Source organism: Canis lupus, chromosome 10 (genome assembly GCF_011100685.1).
Source record: "Canis lupus familiaris isolate Mischka breed German Shepherd chromosome 10, alternate assembly UU_Cfam_GSD_1.0, whole genome shotgun sequence".
In the NCBI taxonomy this organism is placed as follows: domain Eukaryota; kingdom Metazoa; phylum Chordata; class Mammalia; order Carnivora; family Canidae; genus Canis; species Canis lupus.
In genome coordinates this window covers 24,927,347-24,942,130 of record NC_049231.1, presented here as the reverse complement: position 1 = coordinate 24,942,130, position 14,784 = coordinate 24,927,347, and the positions used below count along the sequence as shown (strand labels likewise).

Genomic DNA, 14,784 nt, shown 5'->3' with positions numbered 1-14,784 from the left:
CTTGACCCCCAGAAGCTGCCCACTCCTGGGCACAAACTGCCCAGCTGTTAAAGAAGAGCTGGCAAAAAATATAGAAAAAAATAAAAAAATAAAGGGGAGCTGGCATGTCTGGACACATCTGGGCCCAGGCAGGAGAGGCTGCCCCATGTTGGCCCAGAAGAGGCTGCTCTTCTGCAGACCCAGGTGGGACGCCAGGTACTAAGCCTCAAGAACTGTCCAGTTAAGGTAAAAGATTTCTCAAGGCCCCATGCTTGCCACACATGACTTTATTTGAGAAGCCCCGGGCACAGCCCAGACACGCCAAGAACACAGAGGGGAAAGCAGAGAGCATCAGGGGGCAGCTCCAGCGCACTCCCCGCCCCATCCAAGTCCTTTAAGAGCGCCGAGAGCTGCAGCTCAGGCTCCATGGGCCCTGCCCCTGCTCCCTGCGCTGGAGAACAGGTTTGGGCCTGCCAAAGAGCCCCCTCCAGCTTGGCCCCTAGGCTAGTCACAGACATCTTGGCAGTGAGGGGGCGGGCCCCACTGGGTCTGGAGCCAGCGCCAGCTACCCAGCAACTCCCGCTCCTAGACCCCTGGTATCTGCCACTGGCTTTTCTTCCTGTCCACACGGCATGGAAACCAGGGTCTCCCCTTCTGCCGACTGCCCCGTGGCACCACACCCATGGCAGTCTCTGCCCCTCAGTCCGCAGAGGTCAGCACAGCAGGGATGGACTGTGGGGGTGGCAGTGGCTGTAGGACCAGGGCTTAGTGACAGGAAGCAAAGTCAGCCACCAAGTGAGGAGCCCCAGGCAGGGCGGAAAACGCAGCCCAGCCATAACACAGAGGGAGGGGACAGCATACAGACAGCAACTCCCCGGACTTCAGTGCAGCCCAGAAGGGTAAGGAAGGCAAGGTGGGAGGGGACAGCCACCAGGACCTCAAGCTTGAGGCATGGATCAGCAGAGTGCCCTCAGATGGCAATGAGTTTAATGGCAGAGCAGCCTGCAGCCCTTTCAGGAGGGCCAGCTCCCCTCTGGTGGGACCAGGGCCAGTCTAGTGGGGAGACATTAAAAACCCAAACCCTAACGGGAAGTGCACACCTGCACACGCACCACACCGACACGCATACGCAGGGACCGACGTGACACAAGCGACAAAGACCCTCCCTGCCTCTGGCCAGAGTCCTTCATCCGAATCCCTTCCCATGTCACTGGTCCAGGCCAACGGGTGGGGAGAGGCCGGCTTCACCTCTAGACCTTGTACAGCGTCTGCAGTAGACTGTGGCGGGCAAAGGAGCAGGACTCCAGGGCACCATTGGGCCTGTGAGGACAGAAGAGTCAGTGTTGGGGGGGGAGGGAAAAACACAGCCCTCAGGGGCCTGAGGGCTTCAGGCTGCAGCAGGGCCAGTTTCCCAACTACGGAGAGGGCAGGTGGGCCATTTCTGAGGCTACAAATGTGCTGGACCCCTGTTTTTCTGACTTTCATAAGGACTCTGAAAGGAGACGTTATGAGCCCGGTCTTCTGTACACTGAGGGGTGGAGCACGTGAAGATCGGAGAGGCAGCAATGCATCCAAGACCACACGGCTCAGTGATGGCAGGAACACAGGCCCCTGCTCTCCCTGGGCAGAGCTAAGGGCCCTTCCGGTGGGCACCGGCCCATGGCAATCTCACAGCTGCTAGAGTCCCACCTGGGCCCTCACAAATGACAGGTTATCCTCACAAATAATGGGCTTGTCCCCATCAAGATCATGAATCTCAGGGGGGTCCCTGGGTGGCTCAGCAGTTTAGCGCCTGCCTTTGGCCCAGTGTGCGATCCTGGAGTCCCGGGATCGAGTCCCACGTCGGGCTCCTGGCATGGAGCCTGCTTCTCCCTCCTCCTGTGTCTCTGCACCACAGAGGAAGAAAGGAGGCCAGGCAAGTGTGGGGCGGAGCCAGGATCTGCAGCCCACAGCCATCTTACCCGGTCTAGGATGGCCTTGGGATCCTAGAGGAATCCTAGACCATTTGGCCAGGTGATGAGGGAGGGGGATGTGCCTGTCACTCCATGGTCACTCAGTCACCTCAAAGGAGGCCTAAGGGACAGCCTTTACCAACTCCCTCTTTTAATGTAGTACAGAGGAGGCCCACGCTGGGGGCAAGCAAGCGGCTACGAGGCAGCTTGCCACTGGCCAACAAGGGCAAGGGGTTCTTCTTGTGGGTCCACGCCCAGCCTCAGGGCAACGTGGACAAGACAGAAAGGCAAAGGGAACAATTCTGACTAGAGGCTGAAGGAGACAATTGGAGCAGGGCTCAGCAGGGGCTGGGAGGCAGGGACTGGGGCCACCTCTGACGACGCTCCAGTGAGCTAAGTACTTGGATCAAGGCAGCATTCCCTGCTGTGGGAACAGGCACAGGGACAATGTACGCTGCTGGGGAGGCAGGGCCGTGAGGTCTATGGCCAGGGTGAGGGCCTACCCTGGACTTGGGCAGAGGAGCCAAGAACTCTGCTCTGTGCCCGGCATGGGGCTCGAACTCACAACCCCAAGATGGAGAGTCTCACGCTCCACCAACTAGCCGGTCAGGTGCCCCTCAGCTCTACTTTTCACAAGGGCCAGTCTAGCTGCAGCGGGAGGGGTGGCCGCGGGCGGCAGGTGTGGTGGCAGGCAAGTGGGCAGACACACAAGAGCATGAGGCCCAAGGAGCACATGGGACAGCAAGACGCTGTGGTGGTGCAGAGGCCATGGCACAGACAGCTCCAGAAGCTGGCCGGTGATCCTCACCACGCCCTGAGCCAGACTAGCCCACCACCTTCATTCACATCCCCCAAGGCAAGGGCTATGTTCTCTCTCCCCTGCCCTATGCCCACGTCCCCCCAAGGTACTGGGTTCACAAGAAGTGAGATAGAGTCGCCAGAGACAACCTCATTCAACGAGGTGGAGGGGAAACAAAGAGGGAGACGAAGGCCTAGGGCCACAGAGGACCTCAGTGAGGACAGGGGACAAGCCTTCCGACCCACTCCTCATAGGCCATGGGGTCTGAAGGTTTCTGGCTACCGAACTGTGGCCACTGCCTCACCACAGCCCAGGACCCTCCTCCAGGACAAGGCCAAAGTTTCCAGGTCCCTGGGTATCTGGCACCTGCCGGGGAGGGGACTGTGGCTGCAGAAGGTGAGTGTGACGGGCCCCTTTGGCCTCAGGCCTGTGGCTGCAGGAACGGACACAGAACTGTTCCCAGAGACGTCACAGAGTAGAGGACCTCGATCAGCAGTGCGAACGCGGGCAAACCCCTTCACTATCCCATGCTGCTTCCTCATCAGGAGAAGGGGGGCCGGGATCCCTGGGTGGCGCAGCGGTTTAGCGCCGACATTTGGCCCAGGGCGTGATCCTGGAGACCCAGGATCGAATCCCACGTCGGGCTCCCGGTGCATGGAGCCTGCTTCTCCCTCTGCCTATGTCTCTGCCTCTCTCTCTCTCTCTCTCTCTCTGTGTTACTATCATAAATAAATAAAAATTAAAAAAAAAAGGAGAAGGGGGGCCATTCCATGTCCTCTGTCTCTCTCAGGAAAAGACACCATTCCTGAGCCCATGTCCTCAGTTTGGCACAGGGGAGGGAGAGACTCAAACACGGCTGCTGAGAGCCAGGAGGCATGAGGGTCTCTCTCAAGCCTGAACAAGTGGGCCAGGGAAGCCCCCATGACTACGGGCCTGCGTACACGGGAGCCAGCTGCCACGTGAGGCAACGAGGACACACTCACTTGGTCACGAATGCCAGCAGCAGGGGTGCAAGGGCCTTGGGGAAGTAGTCCTGCTGCACCATGTGGTTCAATGCCATCAGCGGGCCGTACAAGTTGGCAATGGCCTTGATCTTGTCTTCACTCTGCAAGGAGAACACACAACACAAGGCAGGATGAGCTATAAGGCCACCTTGGGGGGACCCCTAGAGGTCTCTGGCACCCAGCCTTTGCTCAGAGAGCCCCGTGGCCAAGGTCAAGTTGAATCCCATTGTGAAGGTGAGACTCTTAAGCAGACCCAGGTCCCAGTAGGAATCCGCAGGGCGGACAGGATGGGTGGGTGGCCATGGCCAGAACCACCCCTGGTGGCCCCTCACTCCCCACCCTGCAGCCTCACCTTGAGCAGACCCATGTGGACGAGGAGCCGGGTGAGGAAGGCGTTGGAGTTGAAGGAAGATGAGCTGAAGGCCTTCTTCATCAAGGCATCTACAAGGCAGAAGCGGCAATGGGGAGGGAGCCTGTTATAGCAAATGGCTGCTTACCAGCCAAGGGCACACAGCCCTCACACACAGGATGGGTCATGACTTGTACACGAACCAGGTGAACACAGGGTAGTAGACCGTGGTCCCAGGTCCCAGGCTGAGGGGACAGCCAGCACCAGGGGCAAGGCCCCACCTGCCAGCTGTGACACCCTACCCTTCTCATGCTGATCTTACACACTGAAAAGGGGCTTGGGGACCTTATACAACCAGGGGGGTGGGAGAGGTGGAGATTCAGTGAGGCAGATCACCCCCCAGGGGAGGCTGTAGCCATTCTGTGGGGGCCAGAGGGATGAGCAAAGAAGGGAAGGGAGGAGTGGTGGAGGCTCTCCAGGTACCGTGTGGGTACATGCTTCCATGCCAGGCTGTTCTGGGAAACATGATTCAGGTAACTTGTTCTCATCACTGCTCATGGGCCTGGGACCCCAGGGGCAGGCTTACTGGCCTCAACAGGGCCTCCTGCCTCAATGCCGCCCATGGGGAGTCAATCCAGGAGACAGCAGCACATGTACCTCCACTCCTCTCTACCCTTTGCAACATGCTGCCTGGCCAAGCCTGGCCCACACAGCGGCACTCAGACATGCGTGCTCAAGGTGGAGGAGACAGGTGCTACAGCGGAAGTAACAGAGGGAACAGGGTAGCGATGGAGGGTCACGACAGGACCAGAGACGTCAGGAAGCTCTGAGAAAAATCTGGGAAAAGCAGGTATCCTCCAGGCTTCCAGGTGGAAGGGACGGTGTGCAGAGGCTCACAGGTGAGGACATTAGCTCAGCTCTCATGACCTCTCCTCCGAGAGGATGGTTCCCATAAGGGCCTTGCTGATGCAACTATCTGGTCTTCCTGTGGCAGATGCCACCTGGTTGAGCTCTAACTAGACCTAACTACATGGCTTTGGAAAGGCCTAGTTTTCCCCATCTGCAAAAAAATAAGAGAAGGGAGCAGCCATCCTACTCCCTGGCAAGAACCCCACAGAGGAACGGGTAGGAGGGGGTGCGGAGCAGTCACACATTGCTGCTGGAACAAGGGGCTCCAGCAACTCTAAACGTCATGAACCCTGAAGCAGCAAGGAGGCAGAGCCACCCACGCCCCACCCATCCTGCATTACCTACTGCATCCTGCACTGCCGTCCTCACTGGGGCTTCGTCCTTAAACACAGACGACACCTTCAGGAAGGCAGAGACCACCTTTTCTGGGTCAGATGTATCAGTCTGAGGACACAAGAGACATCGACTGGTCACCAGGGTCCAGAGTCCCAGTGAAGAGGCGCCTGCCCTGTGCGGCTGGCTGGAAGAGGCCCGTGTCTCACCGAGGCCTCGGGTGGGCAAGGCTGGATCCCGCCCTACCCCATGGTGTCCACCTGGAGCTAGGCCTGGGCCTGGCCCAAGGCGGTATGTGATAGTCAGCACTGAAATCGGTTATTCCATGACCCAGCGATTCCCTTCTTGTAAATCTAACCTGAACACATAATGCAGAGGATAGACCACATTCACGTGCAAGGAAGCTTAACTTCACCAAGGCAGAGACAAGGGGAAACAATGCAAGTGTCCAGACACAGGGCACTGCCTATGTGTGACCTCCACTCACGGGGACAGAGGGCACGGCAGGAACTTTACTGACAGAGGAGATGATGAATGGTATTACATGACAAAGTGGGCCTTTCATTTCATCGCATTTATCATGAGAAGAAAAAAAAAAAGACTACAGACAAAATAAGGAAAGCAGCCAAAATGCCAAACCAGCTTGAGAGTGGGCCCGTTTTATTTCTATTTATCACTTATGCTTGTCGAAACTGTTCTCTCATCTGTAACACCGGGTAACAAGGTCCACATGGCAGGTTGCTAAGAGGGTTCAGTAATACCCGAACCATGTCCAAGTACTCAAGACAATGTCTGGCAGACAGAAGGCGCCTGTCAGCCACCTCGGAAGGACTAGTGAGTGAGTGAACAAACAACTGCCAAACAAGTGAGGCTGGAGAACAGAAGAGTGACCATGAGGCCTCTGCAGGAGCCTCGGGCAGGACAGGTGTTCAAGAACAGCTGGTCCTACAGAACATGGGAGGGAAGCCTGGGTGTGTACACACGAGAGTCCTAGGAAAATCCCTAACTCCCCAGGTGTCAGTAGGTGCAGCAAGCCTGCCCCACCAGCAGCCCAAGTGCGTTCCCAGTGGCATGGTCATCTGTAATCTCCAGACACACGGTGACAGACACACGGCTCACACTCATTTGTGTGTCCGTGGATTTAGAAAACAAATGTCTAGGTATTTATCCAAAGGATACAAAAACAGTGATTCAAAGGGGCACCTGTGCCCAATATTGATAGCAGCAATGCCTACAATAGCCAAAGTATGGGAAGAGCCCAGGATGACCACTGACAGGTGATGGATAAAGACGATGTGGGAGGAGATGCCTGGGTAGCTCAGTGGTTGAGTGTCTGCCTTTGGCTCAGAGAGTGATGCCGGGGTCCTGGGATCGAGTCCCACATTGGGCTTCCTGCATGGAGTCTGCCTATGTCTCTGCCTTTCTGTGTCTTTCATGAATAAAGTCTTAAAAAAAAAAAATGTATCCTCAAAGAGACATTAAAAAAAAAAAAAAACGATGTGGAATACATATACAATGGACTATTGCTCAGCCATCAAAAAGAATGAGGTAGGGGAGCCCCGGTGGCTTAGCGGTTTAGCGCCACCTTCAGCCCAGGGCGTGATCCTGGAGACCTGGGATGGAGTCCTGCGTTGGGCTCCCTGCATGGAGCCTGCTTCTCCCTCTGCCTGTGTCTCTGCCTCTCTCTCTCTGTGTGCCTCTCATGAATAAATAAATTCTTAAAAAAAAAAAACAAAAAAAACCACGAGGTCTTGCCATTTGCAACGACGTGGATAGAACTGGAAAGTATTACGCTAAGCAAAATAAGTCAGTAAGAGAAAGACAAATATCGTGATCTCACTACATGTGGAATTTAAGAAACAAAACAGATGAACATAAAGAAAAGAAAAATAGCGCAGCCCGGGTGGCTCAGCGGTTTAGTGCTGCCTTCTGCCCAGGACCTGATCCTGGAGTCCCAGGATCGAGTCCCGCATCGGGCCCCCTGCATGGAGCCTGCTTCTCTCTCTGCCTGTGTCTCTGCCTCTCTCTCTCTCTCTGCGTCTCTCATTAATAAATAAATAAGATCTTGGGATCCCTGGGTGGCGCAGCAGTTTAGCGCCTGCCTTTGGCCCAGGGCACGATCCTGGAGACCCGGGATCGAATCCCATGTCGGGCTCCCGGTGCATGGAGCCTGCTTCTCCCTCTGCCTGTGTCTCTGCCTCTCTCTCTCTCTCTGTGACTATCATAAATAAATAAAAAATACCTTTAAAAAAATAAATAAAATAAATAAATAAGATCTTAAAAAAAAGAAAAATAAATAAAATAAAATAAAATAAAATAAAATAAAATAAAATAAAATTAAATTAAATTAAATTAAATTAAATACAACTAAAGAATCATTCATTTCTACCCACAAAATGAACAAGCACCTGGCAGCCCCGGACTCCCACTGACTGTCCCCCCTACCCCCAGTCCCGTGCTCTGCTGGTCCCCGTCTCCGGCAGCTCCAGAAGCCATGGCACGCATGGGCTTGAGCTGGTGGTGCTCGGACCTACCTGCTGGGCTATGAGCACTGAACTCTTGGGGCCGAGGCGCAGCAGCTTCTCTGGAGAGGGGAAAGCCAGGAAAGTGGAGACGTCTGCAGGAGGCGGGGAGGACAGCACGGGAGCTGGCTCCTGAGGGATGGGCAGCACAGGGGGCTCTATAGAGGTCCAACCCCAGACTCCTCACCCAGAGCATGCACCCCACTCCAGGAGGGGAAGGCTCAGAGTCTAGTAGTATTCCTCCCACTCATGTGCAGGGCATGGGGGCCCTCAGGCGCTGGCCCTGGCTGGCTCCCAGGGCAGGAGCCTCTGGGGTGGGGGGCTAGCTACCTCCTTGGCCAGGTGGCTCCTCGCCATGATACACAACGTCCAGGTAGGAGGCCTGTGTGGTGTAAAGTGGACCCCCACCAGGAACTACTAGAGTGAGGCTGGGATAAGCACCAGGGGTGCCCAGAGCCACTAAGACTGAGAAGTGAAATGCCATTTGCTGAAATGCTGTCCTAAACTGGAAAAAAAGTGAAATTCAACATGAGCGTGAGGCTCCTTGGCCAACCCGTAGTTCTCTGGAAGCTTTACTTGGGAGTCTGTGAGGCAGTCCTGACTATACCAGCCTCTCGGTGAAGCAAGGGGACACCAAGTGTCCCGGCTGGGCCACAGTCTCCAGAATGGGGAGCTGTCCCTATGGGTCACCAAGGTGGGTAGAAAATGAATTTCTGTTTATGCCTATTTTTTACCCTATTCTTTCAGGGATATTTATAAATGTTTCATAATCAATGGTGCAGCTACATAACACATGGTCTAATCACGTCATAGAGCACAAATGAATAAACACATTGGTGCTGAGGTGAGTATAAATATAGATGAAAACAGCCACACTGGGATGATTCTTCTTTTACTTACAGGAGTGTGCATTCAAAAATAGTTTGCACTCAGGGTACTTAAGTGGATTCCACACCTACCACCCCCGTGAAGATGTCTCAGGATTTCACATGCGAGGGCCAGGGCTCTGATCCTGGCCAACGACAAGGAACTCACTTCACTGTTTGGGTCCAGAATCTTCCTTGATGGTGTGGATGACTCCTCTCCTTGCCCTTGCTGTGGCTCTTCCTCTTCCTCCTCTTCCTCCTCCTCTTCTTCATCTTCTTCCTCTTCCTCCTCTTCTCCTTCCTCTTCCTCCTCCTCCTCTTCCTCCTCCTCCTCGTCATCCTCGCCCTCATCATCACTGCAGAGGGGAGTTGGCTAAAGCAGACCCTCCCTGCCCAGTGGCCCATGTTGGCTCCGAGGCCTGGTTCCACAAACCCACAGACCCCAGTGAGGTGGGAGGGAGCCTGCAGAGGGCAGGGGGAGCAGCTGCTCCCAGGGTGGGGGCACGTGGGTCATTTCTCATCACCCAGGGAAGCCCATGTGGTGAATACCGAAGAATCAGACCTCATCTCTGTCCCAAATGGGCCCCCGGTCCCACTGGGGAGACAGAGAAAAGGAAGAAAATGTCTGTCACAGCTGAGGCCCAGGGCTAGGCAGCAACACTGCCTAGCAGCGATGCCAGGGGGATGGGAGTTTCTGGGACCATGGGCCTCTTGAGGCCATCTCTGAGCCCTCAATTCTTAGCAGCAGCACAGGCCTAGCACTGAGGGACTGACAGGTGACTGAAGGTGTCCTGGGAGCCGAAGGACAGCGGGAGCCAGATGCTGATGGCCCAAACAGGACCCATCCAGATGGAGAAGGCAGCCCCACCACCGCAGCCCCTGCTCGCACTCGGTGTGGGCTCCACAAACCCAGAATCCCCACTCATCAACCTCTTCCTTTCCAGACTCAGTCTCCAAGTCTGATTTTTAAGAACAATCGTGAGCCCACCCCCAGTGCTGCCCTGGCCTCACTGCTCCCCTACCTCCTCTGTCAGCTCGGATCAGCAGCCTCCCCAGTCCCTTACTCCAAAGGGCGACCGTTCTCAGACCCTTATCTGCTGAACATACAGTAACCTAATTATCCCTGCCCACCCGTCCTGCCAGAACGAAGTCCCAAGAGTCAGAAACCTTCACCGTCTTCTCCTGGCATCCCTAATGCCTCGCACAGCACCTGACACATACAGGGGTTCAAAGAATAAAAGAAGGCAGGCGCCACTGGCTCACAGCTCCCTACCTGAGGGAAGCCAGCACCCTGGCCATGTTGAAGCCATCCAGCACCTCCTGGAGCTGCTCGCAGCCTTCTTCTCCCAGCATGTTGCCTGCTCACGGGTGGGAGAGGGGAGGGGAAGGAGGTCAAGAGCCGCAGCAGGGCCCAGCTGGCAGGCCTGGGCCAAGGCCACCACCCTGATTACCATTGAGGTCCAGCTTCTCCAGTTCGGCCTTGTCCGCCACGGCCTCGGCGACAGCCAGAGCAGCATCTCTCTTGATTTCACAGAATGACAAGTTCAGCTCCTAAAAATAAGAGGAAGGAGTAGAGGCAAACAGAACCACAGGCCAGGAGACCGGGTCCTACCCCGAAACCTCGGTCTTCCCCGACGGAGGGTAAGGCAAGCTCATCCTCCAGCCGGGCAGCCTAACACCCAAAATAAAAATAATGCCATTTACCCAGCTACGTTGGGTCTCTTACGCTCTACCATGGTGACCTCTAGCTCTCCCTTCTCCCATTGCAAAAATAGAAAAAACCAGCTCACATCACACAGGTGAAAAGAATCGCACAAAATCCGAGGGAACCCAGGCCCACCTAGCCTTAAAGACCAGCACACCCCCGGCACCCACGGTAGCACATTGAGAGTGGGGGAAGCCTAGAGCTGTGTGGGAAGACAGGCGGCACCTTCAGCTTCGGCAGACCCCCGCGCACAGCCTCGGCGATGGCGACGGCACCCTTGGAGCGCACCAGGCAGTCCCCAAAGTTGATCACTTCCGCCTGCCGCAAGGTCTTCAGTGTCTGTGGGGGGAGGCAAAGGTGTGAGGGTGCAGGCCCCCAAGAGCCCACGGCACACCCCGTGTCAGTCGTCACTCCGTCCGCCTCCCTGTCGCCTGGCCTTTTCTGAACCTCACCAGCTCTTGTCTCCTCCTGGCCTCTGGTGAACCTCCCTCCACCCTACTGCTACACCGCAGCCAGAATCTCCCTGAAGCACAGATCTGACCAAGTCAAACCCCAACTTAAAGCCCTACACAGCTGCCTATTACTCATGGCAGAGCCTCAGTTAGTAAGGCCACAAGGTCTTGCCTCCCTCTCCACTCCTCCAACCCTCACACACATCCTGAACCCTGGTTATTTCCAACCAGGACCAAAGGAACAAGGCTCCCTCCCACCTCTGTGCCCCCCCGCCCCCCACCCCCCATGCTGCTGACCCCTCTGCCTGAAACACCCCTCTCTGTCCAAAGTCCATCTGTCCTAATCAACTCGGCCAAAATGTGACCTTTTCCAGAAAGCCCACCCTAGGTCTGATTTGAGCTTCTTGTATTCCCCTACACTTGCACACATTTCCACTAATACCCCATAGCAGCAAGACTAGCCTTTTGCAGGTCTTAGGGCCCTGTGAGGTCTCACCAGCCAGCCAGCCAGCCAGCCCACAGGATTCAGGCCCTGCACTGTCAATGGCCACTCCCCTCTCTCCTTGACCTAGGGGCTCCTTGAAGGCAGAGTCTGATTCAAATCTGTATGGCCTGCACTTGGTACAGGGGTGAGCACCAGACAGGGCTCAATAAATAGCTAATGAAAGAATCAATGAGAAAAACAGTCGGGCTGGAGCAGCCTTCCATGCAGCCTCTGAGAACAAATTCGGCACCAACAGCTGGGTTTACAGAGGCAGCTCAGGAGGGAAAGTACTATGGACACTCAGAGCTGCCCAAAAAGGGCACAGGCAAGCTTGGGACATATGCCCTGTTCTGGAATGTTCAAAAGAGCCAGGGCACAAACCTGGTGGACGGGCGGAGGAGCTCACCTGCTGATGGGTGTGTTAAAAAGGCAGTGGTCAGACCCTGCTTACCGTGGTCCCCTCTGACCCTGCCACTCTCGCCTCACCTTGGCCATAGCCACAGCGCCCTTCTCAGTGAAGGTGTTGTCGTTCAGGTTGATGACGCGCAGCAGGGGGTTGATTGCGAAAGCCTGGGCCAGGGCAGTGACGCCAGGATGATTAATCCCATTCTGTGGCATGTGGACCTCCTCCAGAGTCCCGATGATCTGTGAGGGAGCAGGAGGGACAGAGCAGAGTGGTGGGCTCCTGAGCTCCCCCTGGGCCAGGCCCAGTGCCAACGACAACCAGCAGGCAGGAAGGTGGCGCTACACACTAGACATGGGGAGGGGCTGCCATCAGCTCAGGCACAAGCTCATCCCTGGCTATTGGCACAGATCACAAAGCAGAACTTTGGGTATGGCTGTATCTGATCATCTCCACAACCTCATGAGGGACACCTACCTGGGATGGGGAACCCCACCAGACAGAGAAGACTAGGGATCAGAAAGGCTAAGTAACTTATGAAGGCTCACACAGCTCAGAACACAGGTTCCTGCGTCTGGTGTCCACACTGCAAGGACCCTGGGTGCTGGCCTGGTCTGCCACAGTCCTTCCTCGCATACTGCAGCTCCACTGCACTGGTCTTTCTCCGGGCTCTCCTGCTCTATTTACATAGTATGACCAGTGCTCCACATTTCCTCCTTTTCCGGGGGGTGGGATCTTCTCCAACCACCTAGCCCTTTTTCATCCCAACCTTCTGACACCTCTTTTTTTCTGGTTAAAACACTCAGGGTCTTTATTTGTTGGTATTTCCTTGATAGATCGACTCCTATGTAGTCTTCCTATATACCTCTCATTTTGGACACCTCCCCAGGAAGGCTTCCAGGATCCCCACCCCCCTGCCCATGTACAGTCCAGCACTCTTCCTCTGTGCTCCCAGAGCATGTCCTTCCTCTCTCATGGTATTTGTTCATCATCCTGGACTACCAACATCGCCCTCCTGTCTACACTCCACCAGCCTCTGAGCTCTCAAGAAGAGACTCATGTCCCAGTCTCTGCTGCTACCAAGGACCGAGGTCAGGCCTGTGAGGACTCTCCACCTAGTAGTGGAGTTCTGTAGTTCCAAAGTGCCCAGAACAGCACAGGGGGTTCACAGGTAAATATAGGCAGACCAAGTGAGGAACATTACCAATCAGGGCTTCTCAATATCTTCTGTGCCATAGACCCTCTGGGTAGTCGGGTACAGCCCCTGGCTCCCTCCTTAGCATATTTTAAAATTTTAAGATAAACCATATGGACCTATTATGAAGGCGATCAATTCAATTGAAAGAGAATCCTCAAAATATTTGGAAAAGACCCCAAATGTGTGCTGCAGTAATAAATGCACTCCTTATTATAAAGGCACTGAGCAGGGACGCCTGAGTGGCTCAGAGGTTGAGCTTCTGCCTTCGGCTCAGGACATGATCCCGGGGTCCTAAGATCGAGTCCTGCGTCAGGCTCCCTGCAGGGAGCCTGCTTCTCCCTCTGCCTGTGTCTCTGCCTCTCTCTGTGTGCCCCTCATGAATGAATGAATAAAATCTTAAAAAAAAAAAAAAAAAGGCACCGAATAACAAGTCCTCCTGGAGGCAAGTCCACTGATGCATGAGGAACAAAGGACAGAAAGCTGAAGGAGAGTGTAACCTTCAGAGAAGGCATAACGTAACGTCACGACGTTTACAAGGATGGCAGCTAGGCTCCTGTAACTCTGGAGGCACCTCTCCCTTGCTGTGTTCACTCTCTGCCTGAGGGAGACGAGCTCCAGCAGCTAGATGGCGGGGCATGCTTCTCTGGCCTCAGTGTGGTTAATGCTGCTAGAATACGGTTTGCCAAAGAAAACAAATTGAGAGAAAAAAAAGACTCCAAAGTTCCCAGCCCTGTGGGACAGGTGTGGGCCTCTCATGGAGCTCGCAGTCAGGGTCTCAGCAGGGTCCCAGAGGGCAGGGCACCTGGGCCACAGCTCCCCTACCTCCCCGTCTCAAAGGTAAGTCTGATGACTCCATCTCTGTGCCCCGCCCACTAGAGGCCAGAGATACGCACCCTCTGTGAGCCCAGGCACTGTGCCAGCCTGTCATCCCACTCACTGCCCTGGCTCCCCCGTCCCCGTTTCCGAGTCTGGCAGTCCTCAATCACTGACCAGAGCAACCTCAAAATCTTCTCAAACAGTATTCCAGGGAGCTGCCATCAGTTCACTTGCAGCAGTGGATCACGCAACTTTTCAGACACATGACAGGAATCCTGCCCCACTGCAGAACGAGCCACAGGTGCAGAGAGGGGATGTAACTCGCCCTAGGTCTCGCAGCTCCACTCCAGAGCTGCAGGCACACCAGGCTGTCAACCTGCGAAAGCTTAGCCCGCCTCAGGGCACGGCGGGGCAGGGCGTGCAGAAACCACTCACCCCGAAAGCTTCTGCCAAAGCGGTGGCTCCGTCGTTCTCCAGACGGTTTCTGCCGGCCACGAAGACCTTCAGGCCCAGTGGCTTGCCTTGGGCACTGGATTTCCGGTGACACTCAGTCAGAGCCGCTGCCAAGATCTGTGGGGGAAGAGGGAAGAGGCCCAGCCTCTCGGACATCCTATGCCACCTACTGGTGGTGGACGTGGGGACAGAGAACTGCTCACAAGCAACATGCTCACACTGCACATGTGCCCAGCACCTTGCAGCTTACTAGGGGCTTTCACGTACACCACTAGCGTGAGGGGGTGTGTGTCCCACTACCCTGTGGGGTTTAGCCTCATGTTAGCGATGGGGAGAGACACCTGGAGGGAGGGGAGACACCGAATGGGAGGTCCATGGAAGGGCAGGTACTAGGGAAGGGGCTTCACAGTCGGCTCACTGCACTGCCAGAAGCCGTCTGTCAGGTGGGGACCATTGTGATTCCTCCTCTCCAGCTGAAGAACCTCAGGCTCAGAGAGGAACAAGGACATTCCTACAGCTGCTAAACATATGGAAAAATCTAGACCAGAACCCAGATCTTC

At 55.4% G+C, this 14,784-nt stretch overlaps 1 protein-coding gene across 3 annotated transcripts in view; it reads right to left on the bottom strand.

Moving 5' to 3' along the window:
• Window positions 1–248: 248 nt before the first annotated feature.
• The window catches only part of RANGAP1 (Ran GTPase activating protein 1), a 31,760-nt gene continuing 17,224 nt past the window's right edge, over window positions 249–14,784 (bottom strand). For all 3 annotated transcript variants that reach the window (XM_038550437.1, XM_038550438.1, XM_038550436.1), the window contains exons 6-16: window positions 14,207–14,341; window positions 11,841–11,999; window positions 10,644–10,757; window positions 10,165–10,264; window positions 9,987–10,071; window positions 8,883–9,069; window positions 7,860–7,979; window positions 5,334–5,436; window positions 4,087–4,175; window positions 3,714–3,835; window positions 249–1,299 (exon numbers count right to left, since the gene is read on the bottom strand). In XM_038550437.1, the coding sequence (XP_038406365.1) occupies window positions 1,230–1,299; window positions 3,714–3,835; window positions 4,087–4,175; window positions 5,334–5,436; window positions 7,860–7,979; window positions 8,883–9,069; window positions 9,987–10,071; window positions 10,165–10,264; window positions 10,644–10,757; window positions 11,841–11,999; window positions 14,207–14,341 (1,284 nt within the window). In that variant the 3' untranslated portion in view covers window positions 249–1,229. The remainder of the gene's footprint in view (window positions 1,300–3,713; window positions 3,836–4,086; window positions 4,176–5,333; window positions 5,437–7,859; window positions 7,980–8,882; window positions 9,070–9,986; window positions 10,072–10,164; window positions 10,265–10,643; window positions 10,758–11,840; window positions 12,000–14,206; window positions 14,342–14,784) is intronic.